Here is a 14,263-nt window from a genome sequence, read left to right on the forward strand (position 1 = left end):
ACTTTCTGTTCCTATCGCTGGAGTTTGGAAAAGAACAAGATTATTCTGCTATCAGCTGAAAAATGGACTGTGTGGTGCATCTACCACCCTGAAATAGCTGGTCTCAATTGTTTACTGAATTGGCTTTAATGGAGAGTACAGCAGAGTTTCTCCAGACATTCTCATATTGATTTGTCATTGTTATCACGCCTTTTACCGAATTTGTCGCAGCAGAAATGGGGAATCGCGCACTCTTAACATTTCAAGATGCAGGGGTTAGAAATCAGTTCATTTGTATTTAAAAAGCATTAAATCCTTCTGTGCAGACAGAGAAGAGCATAACTAGGAAAGACAAACACTGCAGATAGGACTGAAGTGCTCAGTAGGTTTTTCTTTTGCATAAGCCATCAAAATCCTGGTTATGTAACAGTGAAAGTGACTTATGGCGACAGCTTTGACGTTCAGACTCAACACACTCGTCTGGGTTTTTCTTCAGCCTGAGTCCTTTCTGAGGCCAAATGTTGAAGTTAAATGTCTTGTTAGCATCAGACTTTAATGAAAGAAAATGTAGAAACTTTTATGAGTGACAAAAACAACCAAATAAAATCCATTTTTTAAAAGAGGGTAGCAGGCATGCCTTTAGTGCTACAAACCCTCCCTGAGGGACACAGCAGGCAGAAAGGGGGGGTGAAAGGTCAAGGTCATCCCACACACTCACGTTTCATTAGAGAGTCAGACACATGAACACACACTCCTACACACACGCGCTGACATGGAGCGCATAGACTGAAACAACTCGCAAAAACAGCGTGAAACAAAAATAAAATCATTAAGACGTTGCATGTAAGAGAAGGTGAGCACAAACGCAGATGAATGAAGCCCACCTCGAACAGGCAATTACTATTCGCAGAGTACAACGAGTCATCACAGCTACACCAAAAGGTCCGCAGCCAGAAAACGGCCATAAAAGACTGATTTTCGCCATAAAAGGCCCGCTAACGTCTGCATGAGGGTTTCTAGCCTGGAAATCAAAATCACGTTCCATTTTAACAGCAAAGGCCCATGCTGAGGCCCAAGATGAGATCAGAAACAAGAGACGGACACTTAAAAAAAAAAATCCAGAGATGGTGGACAAAGCTGGAGAAAGACAGCGAAGGAAAGGGAGAGAGACAAGAGAGGGGGACAAGGGATAAACAAACAGAAATAGGAATGTGGAGACAAAGTCATGGGTGGATAAAGAGAGGGAAAGAATTCCAGAGAGAGATAGAGAGAGGGAGGGAAGAGGGAAGCAGACATATGGATTTGATTACAAGCCGATGATGTCATGTATGTATGTCAGGTAATCAGCCCCCGGGCAGACAGCGCTGAGTGTACGGGGCAAGACCAGGCCTCGTCTGTGTGCAACAGGAATCACACCGAGCACAAACTCACACTCAGTGGAGAGGGTGAGTGTGTGCTTTAGTCTCTGACTTTGTCTGCTTCTGCTGCATGCAGACGGCTCATCACCTCCTTAACCCTCACATATGGCTGCAGGGCTAAAATGTGTATTCACTCCTGAAGCTCTTACAGACGCAGGGAGACTTACTGCGCCCTGCGATGTCTCTTTTTCCCATCTGGTTTGGACATAAATGGTTTATCAGATTCATGCGAGATGTCAGGTATCAGTTCGTGCACACACAAACGTGCACTTACAGACTGAACACGGGATTGTCATCCTGCACACATTTGCAACACTTAAATGACAGCTGTACTTTTCAGCCGGTTTGCTTGGAGACTACGTAAGTAACAGACATCAAGGATATCCAAAATCATGTGCTCACTCACACAACCTTGAAAGAAGAAGCCAAGTCTTCCAGGTCTGCATTCAGGGCCAGGCCCAGGATAGTCCCTCATATTGGAGAGTCAACATGCTGCCAGACCAATCTATGCAACAAGTCAAGTTTCTATCGAAAAAGGCATTAATTCTCCAGTCAGCCTATCAACACAGAATAAAATGAATCTACAAAGTCAAAAGCAACTAAACTTTACAAATAAATGCAGGGGAGTAAAAAGTACTATACATGTCTCCAAAATGTAGTGAAAAGTAAAGTATGAATACCTCAAAACTGCACAGTACTTCAGTAACCTGCACTTTGAATATCCTAAATTTTGACCGTAAGACTTAAATCTTTACCGCAAACTTATTTAAATTCCAAATAATGATTATCATCTCCTCAATTACTAATGACCAAAATCAGTATAAGCCCTGAAAAACTATGATAATGTTGGTCCGGTCAGGGACAAGTTTCTCCGATCAAAAATCACTTCCTGTTTAATAAAAACCTTTCCAGTCATCCAAGTAACTCATGTTTTGTCATTTGGCTTTTCCGGGAAGTTTCAGCTCTGAAGAACATAGCAACATACCAGCATGTTGAAATGCCGGAAGACGATGTCTCGAGATTTAACAACTGCCTGGCTGAACCGCACACGTTGCTCATGAAAACCAAATCCCAAACCTCCACATTCTTCTGTGTATTGTCAGCGCTGTAGTCATCCCATAGAGGTTACATAATACATCTTCATCTCCCCACTATTTGTCACTTGGCAGAGGCTTGTCACAGCAAACATGTTTGTGTGGCCTGATCTTGTGTTTGATCGGTGACATCTGTTTCATGTGTACAGTGCTCAGGGCCCCGAATATGTCAAGATCCAGAAATAGAATCTAATTTTGGATGACCGAATTGTTTGTTCCAAGAACAAACAGTTTGTTGCAGGGAAATGGGAGAAAGCACAAAACTAAAATACATCACAGTTTAGAGCTGGAGCTCGCTGAGCAGTTGTTGGACTTGCACATTGTGAAATACTGGGTTTTAAATTGCCTGGAATCAATCCTGCTTTAGCCAAGTGCGCACTACAGTTTGCCTGCTCCCGTGGCCTTGCGGCAAAGCTCTACGATGCTACTTTAAAAACTTCAGAGTGCTTCAGGAAAAAGTCTCTCTCTCAGCAACTGAGCTGTAATAGTTTCAAGTGGACGCAGGAATTGGTTTGTTTGAGAGGAAAAAAAAAACAAAAGAAAAAATAGTCCAGAGTTCAGCCTCAGCAGGGAGCTCAGCCATCTCCTCCAGGCCCTGATCCCCTGGCCTTTAGCTGTCAACAACAGATGTGACAATTGCCATACTGTGCTTAAATAAAAGTGTACCACATCACAGTGTTCAACGTATTGAATAAAATGTTTAAGACATGACAAGCATTCTCCAAACAAAAATCAAATTTGGCATGTTTGCATGGGCACCATGGCAAGTTCCTGACCAAAAAAAGAAAAGCTATCTTTGGCTTCCACTGGCTCTGCGAGCACAAGCATCCAAACTTTTTCACACAGCGTCATTCATTATCCTCCAACAACAGTCTCCTCCAATTGGTGGAAAACGCTGTGATTAACTGCAAGTTTTTACACAAGTCGTCAGGCCACATGTTTTTGGTTTACCTCTTTTTAGGAATTTGCGAGTCGTGTCTGGCTCCCGCTGCGACTCACGAAAGGCCGCTCCATCTGCCACTAAACAAACAGACTTTAAGTCACAGTGTGTATGCTGGCATTTGTTGTATTCATCAGCAGTAATTAGATTTTTGCTTGGAGGACACTGCTGGCCAGAGACGGAAGATTTCTGTTTTACATTTCCAGATCTGCAGTTGTCCAGAAGCTGACGAAGACCATCTCGATGTGACTCAATCTGAACATATCAGCCTGGCTTCCGACACTTTGTTCGATGTGTAATTACATCCTTTACAGCTGGTTATTAACGATGGCACAAAGAGGACAACCAGGAACTTGTAACTTGTAAAGTCGAGAGGAAGAGTCATGATGATGTGCATTGATTGAACCTTACGTGTTCTACCTGCGTCACCGTATTGTTCAAAGATGTGTGCTGCGTTTTAATCTCCGCTTGTTTGGCAAAGCTCATAACATTTAGTAACTGTGACCTCAGCCATTGTGAAGCCATGACATATTTTATTTAGTGGGCTGGAGACAGGAAGAGTCTTGCCCTTGTCATTTGCTTGCACGGCTGGAATCAATTAGAAATGCCTGAAAGTGCACAGTGAGAGAATGCACTTTTTGTTTTTAAAAACAGATATGTATATGTGTCTAATTTGCTGTCATACTGCATGTCATGCACTGTTGGCTAACACCAAACACGAGGCCCTGCTGTTATTGCATCGTGTTTGTCAGGAAGTATTTATGTCACTGCTCCAATTGTCCATATGTTTCTGTACTGTGCAGCGCCACCAGTCCCATTGTTTGAATAAACAGGGCACATTTATCTTGAGACAATAGAGACATTGACAGCTAAGCAACAACCTCCCTGAAAAATCTCTCTAGAAAAACTTCTCCCGTCACACGGCAATAGATGACACACAATGTTAATACTTGTAAAAGATGGATTTAGTCACCAGCTATAGTGTGAGACACAAGTTAAGTAAGAGTTATCTGATAATGAAAGTTAAGCCCGAGGCATTGTGAACTGAACAATGCACCACTGATAAAGAGCAGTGTGTGCCAACCTGAGCTGCGATTACACTGCTGCAAGAAAATCCATCATTTTGCTTGTGAAGCCATTAGCTTAAAGCCACTTTTACACCCACAGGTAAGATGATTAACAACCCCACCCTCACCTCAGATATTCTCATATCCTGTACACCAGCAGTGGAAAATAGCAAAAGTACATGCAAGTACTGTATTTAGATGCAGTTTTGAGGGGACTGTACTCGTTTTCCACTACATACCATTAGAAAATTTGTACTTTTTATTCAAATTGCATTTGTTTAACCACTTTAATAAGTTCATACTTGCCAGATTAAACTTTATACATATAAAAAGTACGATCTACTGTCTTAGAATTGGTTAGTTAAAATTAAATCAATTACAACTAAACTGCAACACGTAAGAACTGCTCACATGTTGAGGTAATAATAAGGGAATAGGTCAACATTTTGGGAAACATATGCACTGTCTTTCTTTGCCTGGTGACATGTTGCCCCCATACTTCTGGAGTTACTTTCAAATTCTGGACACATTTTTACAAGTTGCTCCTTTAATGGTGCAAATGAAGCCTGAGTAGGTCGACCACGTTCAGAGAAAAGATCGATTCCAGGCACCATGGTAGCAGTGCTAACATCCCTCTTTGAGCCTAAGAGACAGCTAGCAGCTAGTAGCACTCCAGTATTTCGATCAGGATTGGTATTGCTAACAAACCATTTCAGTGAAAACGTCAAAACGTCAGGGGATCTGTGAGGTGTGGGTTGTGAATATAAATTTCACATGTCAGAGATACGTGTTACACGTCTTGTCTTGTTCCTCTCAATTACAAGTCCTCATCCAAGAATTTCTTATTAACTTTGCGAGCAGATTTTTTCCCTCCGTCCTTGACTCCTTAAATGACTTATGTTGACAAGAGCCAGGAGGAAATACTGTAACTCGAACCCCTTGTCTCTCTTCACCTCCTGCCCTGCCTCCGCAGCAGTGACAGACGAGCCAGATATTTCACACATTACATACGTCAAGAAAAACCTTCCCTCTTCGCGGCCACATCCTTTAGTTAACTTCAGGAGACTCGATCGCTCACACGCACACACACACACACACACACACACACACACACACACAGCTACACATACAAGCAAGCACACCCCCTTCTTGTGAGTCTCTGCAATGCAAAGCTCCATATAAGGACATGCTGATGATGTAATGGTCCATAGGCAGGGAGCACATCCCTTATTGTTTGGTCTGACTGCAGGAATGCCCACATTACAGCTACTAAGAGAGTGAGACACGCAGAGAGGAAGAGCTGAGGGTCTGGTGTTATACGGGAAGATAATGAGCTTACGGCAGTGAAGCTGGGGAAGCCTTTGGCACAGGTAGGCACGCTCAACATTACTACAAAACTCTGACTTTGGCGGAAAAAACTTTCAAAACCTTTAGAAGAGCTGTCAGTCTCTGGAATAGCTTGAACAGATGTTAAGAGTAGCATCATTTCATGCCGCTGTTCTCGTGGACTTTGTAGTAGTAAGTTTCGTGGTGTGTGTTTTAGCAGCACTTCTTTTTGGCTTTGGAGTTACGATGTTTTGTGGAGTCACTCCAAGTTACTTCTGAAATGTTTAAAACTATGCTGAGAAGCTAGTAAAACTCAGGAGACTGTTGTCATTTTTCAAGTCAGTAAAGGGAAACATTCAGAAACTACCTCAAGGTATTAAATCTAAGGAACTCCAAGATTTAAATTCTTTAATTTAAATAATATAAACTGTAGCAGGAACTTTATCATCGTCTCCAAGCTTGTATCATATTAGTTTAATTTCACTATTAATGAAACTGTAAATAACCATCAAGAAATGCCAAATACATTTTAATGTGACTTAGAAAGTAAGGAGCAGCTTTTCTAACATGCTGAATGGTCTGACACTGCAGACTTCATCTATTGACTATTTCCACTATAATGAGGCTCACTTGCAAAGCGGTGATAAGCATGTCACATTCATGGCCCCGCAATTTTACCGTGCAGGAATTTGTCAAGATAACATAACTGCATAAATACCAACAGCTTTGTACTGCACGCACAAGATACCAGAGATTAATCCTGGCACCACATATGTCGAGTGTTAGAGTTTTCATTACAGCAGATTGCACTTATTCTGTCAAAAACTCATTATTTTTTAAAAACAGATCCAAAGAGGCATTTGGCATTTTAAAGTACAATATCAAGTACTTTTGATGGATGGCTGTTGGCTAATATATTTCATTTCTACCCTTTTTGACTGTGATTGTGAAAAACTGCTCTGATTAACACTAACGTTTATCATAGTAATTACATTGATATGAATGAATTGAGGAAACATCTCAAGAGCTTCTTTACCTTAAAAAGCTGCTATGTTTTAGGGACATTTCTGGTATCAACAGTCATATGATAAATACTGCAATACTGTATATGGAAATACTGTATAAACTTATTTATTCATACATAAAAAAGGGAAACAGTTTACTTTATAGTCACATCTAAGTCTCTGTTGGTAACACCCCACTCCATTAAGCATATCACCACCACCAGGAAGTTAATAAATATCCGAGCTACATATGTTATACATGTTGATTGCACTCTGGGGGCATATCACGTCACATATGGACTTTAAATACAGTCCATGCACTGCATCAATCAGCGTCCTTCCTCCAAACTTTGTCCCATATCGGCCCACAGTCTGCAAGTTAAAGTGGAGGTGGCCGTGCGAGTGCACAGGATTCACTGGTCTTTACATACATGACCTAATCACTTGTGGTTAGGAAATGGCACAGCAGTCCTGACATATGGAACGTGTAACACAGCTTTAAGCAGCGGGTGAGCCACAGTTTCCAGCTCCGGGAGCCACGTAAAGAGAGGGAAGCCCTCTGTAAAGCTTTAACAGTGTTCTGGTGTGGCTAGTTGTCACTACCTCATAGGCTTGGCTGACTGCTCCCAACTGGATGTTTCCTTTTCTTTTTTAAAAGGAATTTATGTTATCTTACTAAAATATATTTGCAGCAAAGCAAGAAACAATCCTATTAAAGGTTAAAATATCCTGATTTAGCACCCATCAAATGACTCCCATTTTTCCATTTTCTCCTGACTTTAACGAGCCACAGTGGTGGTCATTCATCCATTTTCAGGGGAAACCAGTCTGCAACTGGTGCCTGCTGCAAAGGTTGCACAGGCTGCAGAGTGGGCAGCAAGGTGTCTTGTAATGTTGATAGCCATGAAACTGTTATGTGCAGCACTTTACAATGTAGTCCTCCAAAATAATGTTCTTTAGGAGTAAAAGGGCTCCTCTCTAACAATGCAGAAACAAAACATGATGAGGACGGAAATGGAGACAAACGTCATGTGGATCAGTCATACTGATGTGTTTCCTGAATACATATGGCAACTGCTTCCACTGACTTACATTAGATGGGAAAGCTGGTCACTTGAGCTACTACTTTGTTAAAGTGTGGCTGGTCCACAACATGAGTCAAGGGTCAGCTGCAGGAAAATATTTTTTCATCAAAGATAACCCCATCTGTTGTCCCCCAAATCATATAACATTCAGACTTCCAAGTCTGTGCTAAATTACATATAACAACAAAAATGGTCTCAGATGTAGCTTTGTAGGCCAAAAACACTCCTCTATGTGTGTGTCCTTGATGAGAAAAAGTTCAGAAACAACTGATCTGTATCAACATTTCCTCATGTACCACAAAGTCTCTCAGGAGTGGAGTAACACAGTCCCCATAAAGGGCTACAAGGGATTTCACTGGTGTGAGGCAAACTGTGTATTTTGGGCATAGAAGCCATAGAGTTTCCTCTCAAAGGACTCGCCTTTATGAGCACAAAGTGCCCTTGCATGCTGTATAAAGGATTAATACCCATTTCAGGACTTCAGAAGCATTTTTAAACAGAGTGATATGCAGAGTTTCCAGTCCTACTTGGGAACAAAGTACATTTCTCTTTTGGCTGATGACATCACTAGAACAACAGTGGGGACTCAGATAAGAGATTGAATAAACAATGATTACAGGCGACATGCTCGTTTTCAACAGAGATGTCTGCTTGTTTCGCTTAGCAACTTAGCGTTTCTTACATACACAAGGCGCTTGGACGGCCATCTTATCCAGTGTCCTTGAAAAAAGCATGAAAGATAATTAAAATATTTCAACAGCCAGTATGTAACAAGGGCAAACTTGAAATCAGTATGACTAGACAGACAAACAATCTGAGCAAGTGGAATACAAACCAATCTAAAAAAAAGGGGTCTGTAAAAATGTTTTTAGTGTGGGGGGGTTTGGTTTGCTGTATCTGTTAAAACCTCATGACTCACAAGAGCTGCCCTGTAAACACTTACATGTTACAGCTGGTAAAAGGACCAACTTCCTCTGCTGTTGGGTAGTTTATTAGTTAATTGTATTTCATATTAATAGCCTGAGTCTGTAACTGTAACTATTATATAACACTGTAGAAAAAATTAATTGAATTGAAAAGTACAATGTTTGCCCACAAAATGTAGTGGAGCAGAAGTGTTAAGTTACACAAAATGGAAATAATCAAATACTTCGGTACAGGACTTGAGTAAATGCAATAAAAGCTCAACTAAAATAGGCTGTGTCGATTGTCATTTTGCCCCGAACGTCTTTGTGTGAAATTAATTTTCACTTTCAAAAGGACGTCACAGCATAAGTCTTAATGAACAATGGTGTATTTATGCCTTGAAAAAGTGGCTGCACAACACCATCATCTCCTAACCCACCAAAACCACACTCATAATGAATTCTTATGCATATCCTTAAAATATTTTATTGAGTGTTGTTTGGTTTGGATCTCATTCTAACGCACAGATCAAGTCACATGTGTCCCTTTTCCCGCTCCAACCCTTCAGCAGCTACCGAAGAAAGAAATGACACACTCTGCTGCTGAGAAGAGACCCGCCCTACCACACTTACATCATGGCCCACAACCCCAGCGTACATGTGGACTTAGTGATTCCTAAGAGTGTGTGTTTGTGTGTGTGTGGGGGGATTTCTGTATAAACTCTGTGGGACTGTAATTGCCTTTGGAAGCAGGGGGAATTCCTTTAAATGTATAAGAAAAAAAGTGGAAAGGGTAGGCAGTGGTGGCTTTGGTAAAGGGGGAGGAGGGCTGGTAGTAGAGGAACCCCTTAATTAAAGGATTGTTCCATGCCAGTGGGCCATCTGTGTGGAAATGCCTGGCAGCTGCACACACAGCAGTCATAACATACCTTCCCTCAGGGCTGTAGGCGCTTTGGCCTGGTGATGTATGCATGTGCCAGACGCACTGACCCCGACTACGCACCGTACTTAAAACACTGACAGTACATCCAACGGCAGACATGCAATGTACCTTGACATAATTTGTACCCAGTTTTGCACACAGGAATAGGAGTCAGAACTAGCTGAGGAAAGATAAATATCCCACATATCCCCTTCCTAATTGATTTACTTTTTCCACTTCAACAGTAATTCTCCTCATGTGAAGAGAAATACTGCTCACATGGAGTCTGAAACAAATGTACTTAGTTTTTTATTGATCTGATTTTAAACTTTCTTCGCCTCCATGTGCAAGGACCTGCACTTTATCTTTTACCATTTATTCAGCATCCGATGAGCATATGCTACCCTTGTGTACGTAGTTTGTGCTTGATGGCAGATACAGCAAAAGAACTGCAGCACCTTAATCAAAGATCACCCTGGTCAGAAACATTCTCGTCATCTGCTTGCAGCATTGCTTATCTGTTGAGATCATTTTCAGTAGTCAATGTCAATATTTTGCTGTGTGTCAGTCTTTTCCCTTATTTCTCAGAAGACTTAATAGGCCATATGGTAAACCGTAAAAACTAGGGAAACTTTTTGTGAAATTTACTGAATGTTAAACTCAAGGCTCAATATTTACAGCAATAACTCATGTTTCCAAACCCATAGGACAAACAGTTGGCAACAAGGGAACCAAAAAAAAACCACAGGTATTTCAGACTGCCAACCTGAGAGAGTTAAAGCAATGCTTTTTATGATGTGTTAAATTTTCCATGACATTAAAACTTCAGTCCTCAGAAATGCAGGGAAAAGCACAGTGTTTATGAGCCCAATGGGCAATGACAGTGTGGGTGTAGAGTTTATTTTGCCCCTTTTGTATATACCATAAGCTAAGTAAAAAGATTGATATTTTAGGTCTTTAGGTGTTGCTCCTAAATTTAAGTGAGAAAGAAAAAATCATGCGATAATTAACATTTACATGTTTGTTTATTTCTATGAATTTCTCTGTGCAAGTTCTGAATCAGATGGCTCGAGGATCATGTTTGTTTTTTGTTTTTTTTTAACAGGTTGAAGCTGTTAATTGATCAAGAAAAGGCCTACCAAGAAAGGAAGGACGAAGAGAACAATAAAAAGATCACAAGCCTAAAGGAGGAGCTGACAAAACTCAAGTCATTTGCGTTGATGGTCGTGGATGAACAGCAGCGTCTCACTGAGCAGCTGAAACAACAAACAGCTAAGGTCCAAGAACTGAGTGCCAGCGCTTCACAAGCCCAGGAGGAGCTGAGCTCAGCGAATGCTCGTCTGCAGGAAGAGGAGCAAAAGGTCTTTCGCCTGGAGGCTGAGCTGCGTGACCAAATCGGTCGATACCATCAGGATCAAGAGGCCATGACTGCCAAGTTGACCAGCGAGGATGCCCAAAACAGGCAGCTGCGCCAGAAGCTGTCAACTCTCAGCAGGCAGCTTGATGAGCTGGAGGATACCAACAAGACCCTGCGCAGAGCTGAGGAGGAACTGCAGGAGCTGAGGGACAAAATTAGCCGTGGTGAATGTGGAAACTCTAGCCTCATGTCTGAGCTGGAAGAGTTACGGAAAAGGGTACTTGAAATGGAGGGAAAGGATGAAGAGTTAATCAGAATGGAGGACCACTGCAGAGACCTCAACAAAAAACTGGAGAAAGAGGCCAGTCAAAGCCGGAACCTGAAGGCTGAAGTGGATAAACTGAACCACAGAATTATGGACTTGGAGAAATTAGAGGATGCATTCAGCAAGAGCAAACAAGAATGCAGTTATCTCAAAAGTAACCTGGAGAAAGAGAGGACGGTGTCAAAGGTTCTGACCAGTGAGCTGGAAGTCTTGAAAGTCAGAGTCAAAGAACTGGAGGCTGCAGAAAGCCAACTGGGAAAGACAGAGCAGACACTGAAGGAAGACCTAACCAAATTAAAGACTCTGACAGTCATGCTGGTGGATGAGAGGAAGGCAATGGCAGAGAAGCTAAAGCAGATGGAGAACAAGGTCCAGAACAGCACTGGCAAACTTCAGGCCGAACAGGACAAAGTTACGTCAGTCACAGAGAAGCTAATTGAAGAGAGCAAGAAAGCACTGAAGTCAAAGGCTGAGCTGGAGGAAAAAATGTGCAGTGCCACAAAGGAGAGGGATGAACTGAAGGCTAAACTGAGGGATGAGCAGGAAAAGAATAACGACTTGGAGTCTAAGATCAACATGATGAAGAAAAGGCTGCAATCGCTAGAGACCATAGAAAGAGAACACCTGAGAAGCAAAGCAGAGCACATCAAAACACCCGTTGCCAACCGCTTCCAGCAAGAAGACAACAAAGTGAAGGATTTGACGCAGGAGGTTGAACGCCTCAGATGCAAATTAAAGGACATGAAAGTGGCAGAAGGTGACCTCTTGAAAACAGAGGAGTTTGAATTACTGGAGAAAAGATTCACCACTGAACAAGAGAAAGCTAGAGCCTTGATGGAGGAGCTGGAAATATCCAGAAAAGAGCTGTCAAAGTACCAACTGGCTGAAAAGAAAGAGTGCAACCAGGAGCATGTTCTTTATAAACGCTTGAAGGAGGAGGAGGCAAAGTCCAGTCATTTGACCAGAGAAGTAGCAGCTCTGAAAGAGAAGATCCATGAATACATGGGAACAGAAGAGTCCATCTGCCGCATGAAAACTGACCACTCCACGCTGCAAAGAAAACTGACCCAGCAGGAGGTCCGAAACAAAGAACTGGCCAGAGAAATGGAGACACTAACAAGAGAGCTCGAGAGATACAGACGCTTTAGCAAAAGCCTTCGCCCTGGCATGAATGGAAGGCGCTTTTCAGACCTTCATGTTTCCACCAAGGAAGTTCAGACGGAGCCACTAGACCTCATGTCTCCCAACTGCAAGACAACAGCACCACTGGAACGTGCTGTGGTGAACGGGAAGCTGTACGACGAGAGCGAGCCTGAAGAAAACGCAAATTACAGCAACGACCTTCAGCTCACCAAATGCAGCGCCTCACTTATCAATAATGTGAATAACCTTAACAACAACATGAGGAGAGCACGTGTCCCGTTCCTGAAAAACAAAGACACCCCCCACCAGGTGAACGGCAAAGTGCAACCACGGCAGAATGGCAACCACGTGCAGCCTGGAGATGTGGTGTTGACCCACAGCCCTGGGCAGCCTCTGCACATTAAAGTGACTCCTGACCACGGACATAACACAGCAACGCTAGAGATCACCAGCCCAACCACAGAAAACACCCAGTCATTCACCAGCACTGCCGTCATACCCACAAGTGGAGGTCCACCCAAACAGAGAATTACCATCATCCAGAATGCTTCCATATCCCCAACTGCAAAATCCATTTCCCCAACATCAAAGTGCAAAGGTTCTCCAATATCAGACGAACCATGCTCACCGGACAGAGCCCTGTCACCTTTCACTATGGCTACATACTCGAGAGCAATGACCCCAGACTCTTGTGGCTCTGTAACACCAGACAGAGCCATGTCACCGATACAAATTGTGTCGGTCACAACAGGCACCCCTGACCGCTCCCTCTCCACAGAGCCAGTAGAGGTTGTTGGCGGGCACGCTGTCTTCCGCGTGACCCCAGAGAGGCAAAGCACCTGGCAGGTTCAGAGGTCTAACAGCTCTGGGCCAAACGTCATCACCACAGAGGACAACAAAATCCACATTCACTTAGGGAGCCCCTTCATTCAGAGCATCAGCACTCCGTCGCAAACACTGAGTCCATGTCAAACACCTGGACTCCAGGAGCAAAGGACTCAGGTTCTTGCAAATTGCAGCACTCCTACTGCCAGAGGCAACAGCAAAATCACAAGTAGCATCATGATTAAGCCCACCTCCACCCCAATCCAAAGGCCATCACAAATTACAGTAAGTAACGCCTATGACTGACCTGATAACCCCCAAACCCTCCATCCCATCCTTCGTTACTGAATCCTGCCCATGAAATCCAACACGACCTTAGATCCTTATACCCCAATCTCCACTCTGATACATTTACATGTCTGTTTTTACTTGATTTATGAGCTTAAATCGGGGTTTGAATGGGTTTTTTTTTTTGTTTGTTTTGGATGGTTTGCTTGGTTCTGTGTGATTAAGTTGAAGCAATTGTTTGCCTGCATGAGAAAACAATACCATTTGAAAGCACTCGAAAATTTGATTTAACTTGACATAACACCAGGTTTTAACTTATGTGCACTTACTGTATTGTACTCAGTGGCCAACTTGCCATGTAGTCAATAATAGACATTCACACTGATGTATCATGCCAGTTTTTATACTTCATATTACACATACTGCATTATGACTAAGTTGTTGGTTTTCTGAGAATTAAAGTGTGCAAAAAGAAGTGTTATGTTTTATAGTTTGTCATCCATGCTTGCCAATTTCATTTATTCACTAAATCCAGCATGTTTTGAATGTGTAAAATTAAAAAATAATCTGAGCAAAATGGGATTA

The 14,263-nt window shown here is 42.4% G+C and overlaps 1 protein-coding gene across 2 annotated transcripts in view; it reads left to right on the forward strand.

The window, feature by feature from the left end:
* Positions 1 to 14,263, forward strand: part of filip1l (filamin A interacting protein 1-like) — a 62,472-nt gene that overhangs the window by 43,289 nt on the left and 4,920 nt on the right. The window contains exons 1-2 of one of the 2 annotated variants that reach the window (XM_046382909.1): positions 5,599 to 5,868; positions 10,846 to 13,675. In XM_046382909.1, coding sequence (XP_046238865.1) covers positions 10,961 to 13,675 — 2,715 coding nt within the window. In that variant the 5' untranslated portion in view covers positions 5,599 to 5,868; positions 10,846 to 10,960. Of the gene's footprint in view, positions 1 to 5,598; positions 5,869 to 10,845; positions 13,676 to 14,263 lie in introns of those variants that run through there. The other variant, XM_046382908.1, reaches the window with a different exon arrangement.

Source organism: Scatophagus argus, chromosome 24 (assembly GCF_020382885.2).
Source record: "Scatophagus argus isolate fScaArg1 chromosome 24, fScaArg1.pri, whole genome shotgun sequence".
Taxonomy (NCBI): Eukaryota; Metazoa; Chordata; class Actinopteri; family Scatophagidae; genus Scatophagus; species Scatophagus argus.